The sequence below is a fragment of the Pseudorca crassidens genome, chromosome 4 (assembly GCF_039906515.1).
Source record: "Pseudorca crassidens isolate mPseCra1 chromosome 4, mPseCra1.hap1, whole genome shotgun sequence".
Classification (NCBI taxonomy): domain Eukaryota; kingdom Metazoa; phylum Chordata; class Mammalia; order Artiodactyla; family Delphinidae; genus Pseudorca; species Pseudorca crassidens.
Window position 1 is genome coordinate 2,189,728 of NC_090299.1, and position 13,874 is coordinate 2,203,601.

The window sequence follows — 13,874 nt, forward strand, 5'->3', positions numbered from 1 at the left end:
CAGGTGACAAGGTTTGATCTGTCGGTCAGCTGTAAACTCTGTTTCACCTAATTATCTTCACTAAAGGAAGAGCTTGATGCCGCTACACTGAGTGGCTGTTATAGTTCTTTCTGACTCTAAAACGCTCTGATTTTGTGAATTTGAATTAGTTTGACCTGGAGTATAGCTGGATACATAGGAGAGTATTTAAGGGTATCCTTTGCTCACCTTTCTTTCTGCCTGGCAGGTGGTTTGACGTACTCCAGAAAGTGTCTACCCAATTGAAGACAAACCTCACCAGCGTCGCAAAGAACCGCGCGGACAAGGTAACTGGGAGCCGGCAGGTGCACGCTGGGCACGTTGCAGGTTGGGGCCTCCAAGCTGCCTGCAGTGGAAGACTCACTTACGGATTCTTGCTTTCTCTTTTTTTTCGTAGAATGCTATTCATAATCACATTCGTTTATTTGAGCCTCTTGTTATAAAAGCTTTAAAACAGTACACGACAACAACCTCTGTGCAGTTACAGAAGCAGGTTTTGGATTTGCTGGCGCAGCTGGTTCAGTTACGGGTTAACTACTGCCTTCTGGATTCGGATCAGGTTTGTCGCTTTTATCTTTCATCTACTGCACCTGTTCGTAAGTTAATAAAAATGAACTTGGAAAGACGCTGAAGTCTACCTTAAAGAAATGCGCCGTTTTTTCCCCCCACCAGCGGCTGCGTCTCATCTGTCTCACCCACTGGTTGACACGGAAGGCCTGGCGTGCGCAGGCCTCAGCAAGCGTTGCACCCTCGCCCAAGCTCTCCAGGCGGGGCTCAGCCTTTACAAATCTGCCCGCGGCTCTTCCCGGCCACTCACCCTCCCCCACTCCACGGTTAATCCGAACTTACATTGTCGTTGAGATTTACTGCTGGGGGGACATTTCTGCAGAATCCAGAGTCTTATTTTAGACAGCTTATCAAGGAAGATCAGTTTCAAGCGATCTAAAGTTAGCTCACCTATTTGAAAGGGAATGTGATCTGTTGGGCAGTGGCTGGCCCCCGGCCCCTGGGTCCCCGCGTGGCGGCTGTCTGGGCCGGCCCTGAGTGTCTGTGCTTGCTTCCACCAGGTGAGACCTCCCTGCCACGGGTACGACTCTGGAAAGCTGTGTCATTTTGTGATGCGAATTCTCTTAAAGCAAGCGTCATGCCAGCCAAGTTCACTGCAAAGGAAGTTGCCTTTAGGTCGTCAGAATGTGACTGTCATTGTTGGGCTGTGGTTTGGTGCTACTTTCCCATGAGATAGGAAATACTGCAGTTCTCCGTTCCCTTCTAGACACCACGGTGTCTGCGGTGTAGCACTGTCGTTGAGGTATGCCTGCGCATCAGATGGGGACTTCAGAAAGATAGAAGAAAGCAACAAAAATCACTCCGTTTTGGAGAAGGGCTCTGTGTGGCATGACTGAAGAGAGAATTTGATAAAGGCCTGTCTGACCAGTGTACGGTTGAGTGGGCAGCTGTGCTCTTTCTCTGTCCACTGACGGCAGCCCCAGCAGAGACTGGTCTCTAACCACCCACCGGCCACGCACCTTGAGAAACTCACCAGGAGAAGCGAGCAAACACATTCAGGACGCTGGTTTCCCCACGGGTGGTGTTGGGGGGTCACCTGATGAGAGCGGGCTTGGGGCGGGGGCTCTCTTTTGACCCAGCATTTTCATTGTCCCGCCCTCTGCTCTGGTTCTCCGAGGAAAATCGTCCAAAGAGCCGTTTCCTTCCTTGGGGACGACGCTCACTGCGGGACGGTTCCCGGGCTCTGACGCAGGGGCTTGGGTGGAGAGAAGCCCTCATCTGAAGTGGGGGGCAGCCGTGGCCGAGAGGGAGGCAGGCGCGGGCACGCGAGGGGAGCCTGGGAAGGTGGGGCCTCCCCGGGCTTCCCCCGCGCCTGCTGCTCCAGGGGAGAGCAGAGCCCGGGCTGGCTGCACTCTCAGAGGACACGGGCCGCCTTTCTCGGTTTCCCCCTTCTGACTCATCGTGGGAGGAAACTGATTCTCTCAGGTGGTGGTCGGTCTCTGCTGCGTCTGCCGTCAGTGGACAGAGAAAGAACACAGCTCCCCACTCGGCCGTACCCTGGTCAGACAGGCCTTTATCAAATTCTGTCTTTAGTCATTCTACACAGAGCCCTTCTCCACAACAGTGATTTTTATTGCTTTCTTCTCTGTTTCTAAAGTCCCCATCTGATACGTAAGCGTCGAGAGAGGATTCCGTGCTGTGTTCGTCTCTGCGCACGTGCACAGGTGGTCTGATGTGCGGGTCTCGCCGCGAGCCCAGCACTTTCTGCCTCTTACTTGGTGGCGTTAGGTTTTCTTGCCATGGGTGCTCTCTCCCCACGTTTGTTCCGATTTGTTTCTGTCACTCAGCGCCCTTTCCCCCCAATTCTTAGGGTTCAGTACCTTGACAGTTTTTATGGACAAGGATAGAAAACTATCAATAGAACAGGCAAGTGATTTAACTCAGTTCAGATAGTGATTTACTGAGCACCTGCTGTGTGTCTGTTTCACACCCGGGGGTGAGGAGGAAACTGGAGATAAGCTCCATGCTTCGGGTTGGAGAGTGAATTTGGGCACTTGGAATGTGACACAGAACTGGCTGTAAGCCAGTCGTGAGGTCCTGCCTCTGCTTCTCAAGGCCACCCTCCCCTCCGCACCCCTCGGTACCCAGCTCCTTTGAATGTTGGGGGCGCTGGGGGAGAACTTGGACTCACTTGGGCATCTTTATTCCTAAGCCAGTTTCAGGAAATCCGTGCTGTGCGGCTTGCCATGAGCTGGAGCACACGAGGCCTGCTGCTGTGCCTTGTGGGTGCTGCCTGGGGCTCCTGGAATTCATCATCTGTTTCTCCCAACAGGTTTCACCTCAGTGTTCAGTAAATGTGTTAAGAGGGATTTCTGGAAGTGTCTTGAAATTATCTAGTCTGACAGTAGAATACGTTGGAGTCCTTGTGCACAAACAAATTCACTGTCAGGAAACTTGTTAAAGGTTTATACAAATGAGTATGAAGAAAAATAACCTAGTTTGCACATTTTAATTATTGATGTAAAAATTTTATATTTCTGCCTGTAGGTGTTTATTGGATTTGTGCTGAAGCAGTTTGAATACATTGAAGTAGGCCAGTTCAGGTAATAGCGTTTTGTTATTTTAGATTGCTTGTCCTTGTTACGTGATTACATGGAATTTTATGTTATGTTATGTTATTTGCCGCACTGCACAGCATACGGGATCTCGGTTCCCTCGACCAGGGATCAGACCCGTGCTCCCTGCAGTGGAAGCACGGAGTCTTAACCACTGGACCGCCAGGGAACTCCCTACATGTAGGATGAGCATTTATCTTAAAAGCGTTGTTAGGCATTTTTGCTAAGCATTATTTTTAATGGAAATCTGATTAACATGCTGTGGATTTTTGTTTCTAATAAAAATTCATGAATAAGCATCTCAAGACGTGTTGAGAAGTAGTTCTGCATCTGATAATCACGTGTTGTCAGTTTTCATTTCATATTTCAAAGCATTTAATTATAATAGTTTTCTAAATGAACTCTCATTTGATAGAGCACTAATTTTTCTAATCTTAGAGAAGACAGTTTTCGGATATAGTTGTCTTTAATAAAGGTAATTATTATGCACTGTACTTATATTAATTGCAGTTTTTCTTTGCTAGACTGTAAGGTTTGAATACTTCCTCTTATAAGTATAATTATAGAAAATTAAAATTGTTCAGTTTCTGAACTAACTGATAAGTAGTTAGGGAAACATAGTGCAGAGGGAAGTGTTCTGAGAGTCCCCTGGGTCTGGAGGCATAGTTTCTTGTTCTCGACCATGTGATTCGAGGCAGGTTACTTTTTCTCCTTTGGGTGTCAGTTACTTTTTCTCCTGTTGGGCGCCTTCTCCAGGCCCTCACTTAGCCCAGGCGCCCCAGAAGACGTGCTGGTGCCACCCCGAGCCGGGAACACGGGAGGACGTCAGCTGGACTAAACTGGGTCCCGAGGGTCCTTTAGCTCAGCGCCCACTCATCCCTCCTCGCGCTCTCCCGTTTTCTCACATGTGCTCTCTCAACTCTGAATCGAGAGTAATTTCATGCTGTTTATATTGGTTATGTTTCTTCATTTTAAAAGGAAGCATCTAAATGGATGTTTTTGTTTCTAGGGAATCAGAGGCAATTATTCCAAACATCTTTTTCTTCCTGGTATTACTGTCTTATGAACGCTATCATTCAAAACAGATCATTGGAATTCCTAAAATCATCCAGCTCTGTGACGGCATCATGGCCAGTGGGAGGAAAGCTGTGACACACGGTAACGGGACAACCTTTCACTGTGGTCTTCAGTGGTCATCATGTGCTGACGCCACCTTCCCCCTGTGTGGACAGCTGCCCAGCGCTCTGTAGGCTGTGCGTGTGTACGCGTGCGCATGTGCACTCTGGCTAGAGATGTTTAAAAAAAGGAGAGAGCACAAGCTTTACTCTCAGGAGTGTATGATCCACTTAGGTAAACACAGACAGTGAGATAATCTAAGGTGCACGTAGAGTCTGACATAAATACTCTTGTCTAGCCATGTGAAACAAAGAATTTTAAAGTCCAGCTTCTGTAAGGACATTGGATTTCTCGTCCAGTGGTATTGGAAGATATAGTTTGGCCGTGATTCAGGGCCTTCTGTTTTGCCTGGTTATTTCGTAGCAGGTTCAGTGAGGTCCACAGACGACAGTCAGCTGCTCAGGCAGCCTCCTCCCACCTGTGGAATGAGGTGGTGTGCTTTAGGAAGGAGCTGTGAACCTTTCTTTGCACTTTTTAAGCTGCTCTTCCTACCGACTCCTCTCTGGCTCCATCGTCAGGAATCTGTAGGCTTTTGAACTGGGATTGGGGTGCCTCCCAAGACCTCGGCTGGCTGCTGCACCCCGGGTCCCCGTTCCGCGTACCGCAGTAGGGTGACCAGCGAGCCGTGGTGCCGGGGATGTGGAGGGGCTCGGCAGCCACCATTTCCCACTCTAGCAAGACGGTCACCTTAGCCGTGGCCTTGCTGGGGCTCAAATCCATGCCTCAGCACGGGGGTCCATGACTGCACGTATGGACTTGGGGTCACTGGACAGAGTTGAAAGTGCAAACGGCAAATAGAGAGATGACTGAGGTTTCCCAGATCAGAGGGTCTTTGGATAGAAAATTGATGGGCAGCCAGACCGCCCCGCTCTCTACTGGGAAGCCTGGTTGTCTGTAGAAAACTCAGCAAGTGTGGTGTGTGTGTGTGCGTCACTGAGGGTGAGAGAGTGTGCCTTTCAGTAATCGTGGTGACATGACTGGGCTGATCCTTCTTAATGAAAGGCCTTTCTTAGTTTATTCAAGTGGTGGTGTGAGGCAAATCATTTACTTTGCTCTTTTGGAGAAAGACACGACTTGGGGGAAAACACATTGTCTAATGAGAGAGTGACTTTAATTGCTTGAAACAGTATAGAAATCTAATACTTTGACTAAATGTTTTCCATTGAAAAAGCATTTATTCTCTCTTCAGGTAAATTTTTAAGTAGATTATGCATGAGGATAGAATGTTGCTATTTTGGTTAGTTAGAAGGTTTTATTATTTTGAATTTGACTTTTGAATTTTTGTCTCTTTGTGTCAGAAATAATGTTATGTCACAGAAATCCTAGTTTTTTGTTTTTTTGTTTATTATTATTATTTTGTGTGTGTGTGGTACGCGGGCCTCTCACTGTCGTGGCCTCTCCCGTTGCGGAGCACAGGCTCCGGACGCACAGGCTCAGTGGCCATGGCTCACGGGCCTAGCCGCTCCGCAGCATGTGGGATCTTCCCGCACTGGGGCACGAACCTGTGTCCCCTGCATCGGCAGGCGGACTCTCAACCACTGCGCCACCAGGGAAGCCCTGTTTTTTTGTTTTTTAAAATCTTCACAACATTATCAAGTGTCAGAGGAAGACCCATGGCCTTCCAGGATGGTATACAGGTAATTTCACGGCACTCATTGATAACCTTAATTTATGTCTTATCACAAAGCTAAGTATGGGTCAGGGTTTTCTTTATTTCTTGAAAATAATTTGGAGATGTTAGTGCTGTCTTCCGAATGCATCTGTCACATGCTGCCCTCTTAGTGGGCCCTTTTGTGCCCACAGCCATACCAGCCCTGCAGCCTATAGTCCACGACCTGTTCGTTTTAAGAGGAACCAATAAAGCTGATGCAGGAAAAGAGCTTGAAACCCAGAAGGAGGTGGTGGTGTCCATGTTACTGAGGCTCATCCAGTACCATCAGGTAAGAGGAGGTGTGGGGCGGTCGCTGACCCCTCCTTGTCCCTGCGGGGACAGGAGGAAGTGCCACGTGGCTGCTGCCTGCTGTCAGTGAGGGTGGCTTTGCGCCGGCCCTGGGCTCTCGGGCGGTGAGACGCAGGGGGACATAAGGCTTGGTGGGGTCTGTCTTGAAGGCAGTGTGGCCTGGCGGACGGTCACGAGGTCGTTCAAGGCGGTAAGCGTGGTGGAGGCCCTCTTTTCCAAAATGAGGACCAAATACCAGTCAACAGTGTCGATCAAAATGGTAGCGTTCTAAAGAATGATTTTTAAAAATCTCAACGTGAAATAACTGAACGACTTTATTTGTACATTGATCTACCACTGTGTTGAGGGAGGGCCAGAGGCTTTTTCTTGGCGCTGATTTCTGGCTTCGTTTTCCTTAAGGTGGAGTAGGAATTTCAGGTGGTGTGTGAGGCAGTCTGAAAACAGAAGTCTGGCTTTTTAATGAATTCTCTTCTGTAGCTGGTACGGTTGCCTAGCCCTCACTTATTTTGGTAATTCTTTTTAGCTATTTGTCTTTGAATCTTCATAAAATCTAAGATTTTCTCGTAGAAACACTTTCTTTGTGCATTCTCATTTTGGTTAATCTAGGTAATGTTTAATTAAATGCTTTTAGTGTTTAATTAAATCCCGTAATTGCAATAAAAAGTACGACTACCATAAAGAGGCTTGAGAACCAATAACCGGCTCTTGGCAAGCATGCAGTTTAGTGGGAGGCCTGGAGGGCCGCTCAGCTGGCACAGCGTCCCCGGAGCTCCCGGCCTGGTTTACGGAACGAACGGAGAGGGCGGGTCTTGGATTAGGAGAGTCGGGATGAGCGCAGAGTGGCCCCTGTGCCGCAAGTGCTGCCCGAGGTGCCTCCTGAAGGGAGAGGCAGCTGTGGAGGCGGCCAGGTGGCTTTCCAGGGAGCGGGCTCAGCCTGGCCAGCACGCTCACAGATCAGGCTGCGGGCTTTTCTGCCAGCAGGCGGGTGACAAGCGTTTTCAGCTTTGCAGGAGCTCCTCGTGTCTGCTGTCGTTCTGGAAGCCTTCCCGGCAGCATTTTCACGGTGGTCGTGTGCCAGGGAGACCGTGTTCACCAAAACAGGCTTTTAGGGGTCCCTGTTTAGAAGGGACCCCTAAACAAACTCGTGCTCGTGCTCACCCAAGGCCAACTCTTCTGAAGTATGGTGTCCTCAGTAGAAGGTGACCTTTGCACAGATGTTAACACACACGAAAGCCAGAGGGTGTCTGCACAACAGTTTAGTCAAGGCTGTGCTTGTGTCCTGCCAAAGGTTGAGAGGAGTTTGGCTTTCCTTTCGTGCCTTTCCTCTGGTTGTCACTCTTGTAAAACTGTAGAGATGACAGTGCTGTGGTCCTCCTGCGTGTCCCGGGGCCAGGGCTGCGTCGGCCCTCCTTGGGGGCACGCGGGCTGGGGTCTGAGTGTCTTCCGGCCGTTCCCTCTGTGCAGGTGTTGGAGATGTTCATCCTGGTCCTGCAGCAGTGCCACAAGGAGAGCGAGGACAAGTGGAAGCGGCTGTCTCGGCAGGTAGCCGACATCATCCTCCCGATGTTGGCCAGGCAACAGGTTTGTCCCCCTCCCCCCGCGTGTGGGGTCACTGCGACACCGTGGAAGTGGGTGAAGATGCTCGTGAGAGGTGGGCGCTCGTGGTGGGCTTTTCGTCAGTGCGTGGTGTGTACATTTTATGGTCGTTACTGGTGCCATCTGGGCGAGTGCGAGGCCAGAGGGAGAGACGTGCCCTGGGCCCCAAGGCGCCCTTGGGGAAGTGCTTCCAGGGCTGCGTCCTTTCTTGCTCACACCCTGTCTCCCTCACTCTGCTCAGCCACACGTCCTCTGTTTGCTCTGTAGGGGAGTGTTTTTCCTTATCACGTATGAAGTAAGTTGGCAGTTACCCGTCATTTAATCAGGATTTCTGTGGTCACACGATGCAGTCAGTGGTCTCCACAAGCGCAGTGGAAGGCACTGGTCTGGCTGTGTGTGTAGGATGGAGCCCAGTAGTTGTACGGCTTCTGAACCACTTCTGCCCCCGCCCCCCGTCCCCCCAGGGACGTCGAGGGCGTCGAGGGCAGGACGCTGTGCTCTGGGTGCTACACCACCCTGGGAGCCGGGCAGCAGGGACGCGCTGAAGACGGTCCCTCCAGGAATCCGTCCCAGCTGCTGGCAGAGCTCTGGGTCTGAAGCACTTTGGGTACAGTCAGCAGATGCCTGTTCATCTGGGTCGGCCTGGCTAGGGAAGCGGGCGCTCTCAGAGTGAGCGTTTAGTTGGAACGGGGTGGGGAGACAGACAGCAGAGGGGAGTAAGCTAGTTATGTGTATAAAATGTCAGATGAGAGTGCTGGAGGGAGGGGAGGTGTGTCGGCTGGGGGTGACATCCACGGGGACTTGAAGGAGGTGAGGGATGAGCTGAGCAGATGCCTGGGGAAGAGCTCTCTGGGTGGAGGACTTGGGGGAACCCTCAGAGAGCTTGGTACGAAGGGGGTCAGGGTGAACTTGAGAGTGGAACAGGCGGGCGGGGGTGTAGGGAGAGCCACTCATGGCTCAGGGCCTGTATGGACCGGGAGTGGGAGCGAAGGGGTGAGAAGGGGCGTCTGCTGGACTTAGCTCAGACGCAGAACCAGTGAGCTTTGCTGACGGCTTAGGTGGGGTGAGGGATGTGAGAGGAGGGGCGGGCAGGTGGCTGTAGCGTAATGGCTTTGGGCAGACCGTGGAAGGAGCGGGTTTCGGGACGAGGTCAGAGCCTGGTTTGGATGTGTTTGGTTGGGACACTGGTTGGCGCCAGGGAGGCTGGAGGAGGCCTTTGGGGTGCGAGCTGGAGGGCAGGCCTGAGGGTGGACGAGGTCGCTGCGGGGCCCAGGGTAGCTGGGCAGTGGGAGAAGGCCAAGCCCCGGGAGGCGAGGAGGCCCATGGACAAGACGGGCAGGAGCAGGTGGCGTGGTATTCTTACAACCGAGGAGAAAAGGTGTTTCCCGGAGAAGGGACTGATCGCTGGGAGCTGCTGCCGGGCCAAGCAGACGGGCCCTGGGAACTGACCCGCACTTGGCCACACGCAGGTCCCTGGGGAGCGGCTTTGGTGGAGCGGAGGGAACAGAAGCCCAGCCGGCGTGCGCTGGTGAGAGGGCAGGAGGAGAGAGGGAGAGACGTGGCGGCAGCCGGCCAAGCTGGGGGGCACGAGGGCCAGTGTCCACCCTGAGGGCAAGAGCAGAGGGGCACTGCCTCTGCAGGACAGGCGGCCGTGCCGTCGTGGCGTCCCTGAGCACCACCAGACCCAGGGCTCCGTGGCCGCGTAGCCGACAGGTCATGGCCAGAGGGCCTTGCCGGCGGGTGGGCCCCGGCAAGAGACTCATCTTCCCACCGCAGAGGGGCGGCTCCACGCCAAGCAGGGCTCAGACCTGCACCTTGAGAAAATCGCCCTCTGCGGAGATGTTACTGTGTGTATACACACTCGTTAGTAGTGACGACAGTCATCAGTAGGGGAGTGGTTGAGTGTACTGTGGTAGAGACTTAATTTGGAATATTTTGCAACCTTTAAAAATAATGTTAGGAGGATCTCCCTGCCGGTCCAGTGGTTAAGACTCTGCCCTTCCATTGCTGGGGGGGGGGGGGGCCGGGTTCGATCCCTGGGTGGGGAACTAAGATCCTGCATGCTGCACGGAGAGGCCAACAAAATTTAAAAAATGTTAGGTTTTAAAACCTGTTGCCTTGGGAGTTCTCCATTATATTTTTAATGGAAAAAAGCAGAGACATTTATAACATGATTTTTCAAAACAACTTAAACAAAAATCTCTCTACATGTATAGGAATGTGGAGAAAGTTAACGAGAAATACACTAATTTGCTAACATTTGTTACTATGTAGTGGGGTAGGGATGGGGTGCCAGTAAAGAAAGAAAAAAGATACGGTATGTATGATACCCATTTAGGTACATTACTTGTGTGTAAAGAGATGCGAGAGAGGCTGGTTCCTGAAGTGCTGATGGTGACTGGGTCAGGGCGGTGTGGTTTCAGTTGATAATTTTCATACGTCTACATATTTGAATTTTTTACAGAAAGCATCTGTGGTTTATTTAATAAAAATCTAAATGCAGAGATTTCCATCGTGGAAAAAATACAGCTGTGTTACAGTGTTGTTCTAAAAAACGTTTACTTGGTTCACTACTGAAGTTAAAATGCGTTTAAGTGCGGGGGTGGGAATGGTGCATGGTCAAGGCTATTTGACCTTGAGACAACCGACGTGAGGTGTGAAAGTCGGCATTTCATTGGCTCACGGGAAAATGTCTGTGACGTTTCATTGCAACAGATGCACATTGATTCTCACGAAGCACTTGGAGTGTTAAATACGTTATTTGAGATTTTGGCCCCTTCCTCCCTCCGTCCCGTGGACATGCTTCTACGGAGTATGTTCGTCACCCCAGATACCCTGGTGAGTATCCCGCCTCCTGATGGCATCTTGGCTTCACCACTGTGTGGGGCACCCGGGGGTTTCTGCTGGGGCCAGGGTGGAGCCTTAGTATTTGCATTTTAAGCAGGTTCCCGGATGGTACTGATGCTGCCTGTCTGGGACCACACTTTGAGAACCAATGAGACAGATTTATTGGTGGAATTGTAAACTCAGGGTGATTTTCATAAATGAACTTGGCAATCAGGAAGAACTTAACCGTCTTTTTCCTTTAGCTATAACATACTTGTCTTCCTTCCTCTAGGCATCTGTGAGCACTGCTCAGCTGTGGATAGCCGGGATCCTAGCCATTCTGAGGGTTCTGATTTCCCAGTCAACTGAAGACATTGTGCTTTCCCGCATTCAGGAGCTTTCCTTCTCTCCGTATTTACTCTGCTGTCCAATAATTAATAGGTTAAGAGATGGGGGCAGTAATTCAGTACTGGAAGAACACAGTGAAGGGAGACAAACGAAGGATTTGCCAGAAGAAACATTTTCCAGGTACGCTCTATGTGGGAGCCTTCCGCGTGCGTGTCCTCAGGCCGCCGTGTGGTGTTTGGGGTCCCTGAGTCTCGCTTCAGCTCTGCGAGGCGGGTTAAGGAGTCCGTGTCGGTGTGTTTCCTCTGCCCAGCCTGCCTCACCTGTGGCCCTCGTGCCTGTCTGCAGGCTCTGTCACATCCCGAATGAGACCCTCGTTAAGACTGCACGGTGGTAGTGGGTGGGTGCAGGCGGTAAGGGCGTGGCTGCCTGCAGAGAATTGGAAAACCTAGGAAAACCCACTAAAAGTCAGTCTTACGTTTATTCCCGCCGGGTGCTGGCCACCCTCCACACTGTCAGTAGTAAAATCCGCCTCCCCCAGGGTGGAACGCTCATACTGTGCTCCCCTGCGTGTCCTTGCGGCATCAAATCACAGCTGCCCTTATCAGTTCTTGGGAAGCTCCTTGAGGGTGGCGATCACAACTCAGGCACTGAAAAGGCTTGTTGTGTAGACGACTGTGTGTCCACCTTTGCTGGATCCGGGGTGCACGCTGACTTACACCTCGTAGAGCGTGTCCAGGAAGCACAGTTCCTGAGAACGTGCTCCTTCCTGCCGGGTCCGCCGTACTGTCCACGTAGCTGCCCTTGGTTGGTCATCAGGGCCTGGGGCGCCATTGTGTTTGTGGAGATAAATCCAGTGAAACTGCATGACACCCATTTGTCCGCAGGTTCGGCAAGGCAGCCTGTGGCCCCTGCTGTTACATGTAAGCAGGGGCTAAAGTGGAGGATGCGTTAAATCCCTGTGGTGGGTTATCTCCCTACTTTATAAAGCTTTGAAGAAACACTGCAGGTCATTTTACCCTCCTGACAGTCCTTTAAAGGTGGTGTGATTCCTGCCACCTCACGAGTGAGGAAGGTAATGCACAGAGGGTAAAGTGACTTAATGCAGAGGGCTGCACCGAGCACTTCGCTTGACTTGCATTTGTACCCTGCTGCCCTACCGTACCCACTGTGTATATTACTCTTACGTGCGTGCCTCCCTCCCAGAGGCGCTCCGCAATAGGCCCCTACGCCACTGTCACCCTTCTCCCTCTCTTTGAAGGTTTCTGCTACAACTGGTTGGCATCCTTTTAGAGGACATTGTTACAAAACAGCTAAGAGTGGAAATGAGTGAACAGCAGCATACTTTCTACTGCCAAGAGCTAGGCACGCTGCTCATGTGTCTGATCCACATCTTCAAGTCTGGTAGGTGCATCACACTAGTGTTATTAGAGCATCTGTATATCCCCTGCCCTGCCCTGCACACTCTCGGGGTGTAAGGAGGTGCTGCCCAGTGCGAGCTCTGCCCTGCTCAGTGTGCCTTTGAAGACGTTGTGCTGATGAAAACAGTAAACCTGGGTGCTTCCTCCTGTTTTAAAGATTTGGAAAGACAAGATGTTTTTGTTACCTTTACGTATGATTGTGGATTAAAAAAAACAGTGCACGCAAGAGAGAGGTCACAAGATCCCAGCCATGTAGCAAGCATAGGAAGCAACCTTAGGACAGTCAGTGTGTTTCAACAGGAATGAGTGTTTTCAAAAGGAATGTCTTGCTAGTTATAGGGTACAGGCATATCCTTTTCTCAGCAAGAAAAAATGAAAGGCAATTCTAATCTCTAGGAAAAGCAAACAGCAAGGAAGTCATGGTCCAAATATGAAGCAAACCTGGAAGTGGTTTGAGTCCTGGAAGTGCGGGGGTAGGTGCTCTCTTTGGGTGTGACTGCCTCTGGTGTGTTTAATTCTGTTGCCGCGTCGTGTATTTCCACGTCTCAGCTCTTTTACTGTGTTGCCTTTGTTTTCTGTGGGGCTCCTTCCCCGCGGCAGAAAGGATGGCCTCTGGTCTCAGCCCCTGCGGGAGTCCTGTGAGGGACTCGTGAGCCCTGGGTGCTCTGGCCAGCCTGGGCTGGGTGAGAGGCTGGACAGCATTCCTTTGGGAGAAAGGGTTACTTTCCAGTAGTAAGGGAAGGGGAGCAGACAGAATAACTGACGGTCCACTGCAGGTGATGAAAGCATACCAAGGCAAGTTTGGAGGTAACACCACAACTGAGAACAGAACGATAGCAAATGGTCGCCTTAAGAGGGGTGGGGCAGGCACTTGTCAAGGCAGAAGCCCCCATCTGTTGTGGGATTTAAAAATCACATGTGTATATTACTTCAATACAAATTAAAACACACACATACCCGCATACATACCACTAGAGCAGAAGATAGTTACCGCCGTCAACCTTTATTCATTCAGCAAAGATGCACTGAGTCCGCCGCCACTGTGCTGGGCCCTGGGTGTGCGGTGGTCAGTACAGCTGACGTGATTCCTGCCTCTGTGGTGCTCAGTCTCGTGGGGCAGACAATACACAGATATGTCACCACAAGTCTTGCTATCTCCTGAGAAGGAAACAAAAGCACAGTGACAGCCAGCACAGGGGTGGGCAGTAGGGGCAGGTTCTCCTAGGGGCTGCTGAGCTAAGGCCTGAAGGAGAAGGAGCTGGCCCTTCGGAGAGAGTGTTCCTGCTGAGAGGGGTGAGGGCTCGGAGGGGCTGAGGGGGCGGGCAGGGACCTGGGCTCGCGCGGCCTGGGAGCGATGGAGAAGGACACCCCTGCATGGGTGCTTCACGTACCTTCGGTCGCCCTCGGCAC

The 13,874-nt window shown here is 51.3% G+C and overlaps 1 protein-coding gene and 1 long non-coding RNA gene across 8 annotated transcripts in view; one reads left to right on the top strand and one right to left on the bottom strand.

The window, feature by feature from the left end:
• Positions 1 to 13,874, top strand: part of HTT (huntingtin) — a 137,014-nt gene that overhangs the window by 76,300 nt on the left and 46,840 nt on the right. For all 7 annotated transcript variants that reach the window (XR_010942814.1, XM_067734943.1, XM_067734946.1 and 4 more), the window contains 9 exons: positions 227 to 305; positions 416 to 577; positions 3,073 to 3,128; positions 4,150 to 4,298; positions 6,120 to 6,256; positions 7,741 to 7,857; positions 10,588 to 10,710; positions 10,991 to 11,226; positions 12,305 to 12,447. Coding sequence is in view for 6 of the 7 variants with exons in the window: in XM_067734943.1 (XP_067591044.1) it covers positions 227 to 305; positions 416 to 577; positions 3,073 to 3,128; positions 4,150 to 4,298; positions 6,120 to 6,256; positions 7,741 to 7,857; positions 10,588 to 10,710; positions 10,991 to 11,226; positions 12,305 to 12,447 (1,202 nt within the window). In the remaining variant the exon portion in view is untranslated. The remainder of the gene's footprint in view (positions 1 to 226; positions 306 to 415; positions 578 to 3,072; positions 3,129 to 4,149; positions 4,299 to 6,119; positions 6,257 to 7,740; positions 7,858 to 10,587; positions 10,711 to 10,990; positions 11,227 to 12,304; positions 12,448 to 13,874) is intronic.
• LOC137223348 (uncharacterized) lies at positions 423 to 949 on the bottom strand. Its single transcript, XR_010942815.1, has 2 exons — positions 868 to 949; positions 423 to 608 (listed from the first exon to the last, which is right to left on the bottom strand). It is a non-coding gene; the product is annotated as an uncharacterized lncRNA (long non-coding RNA).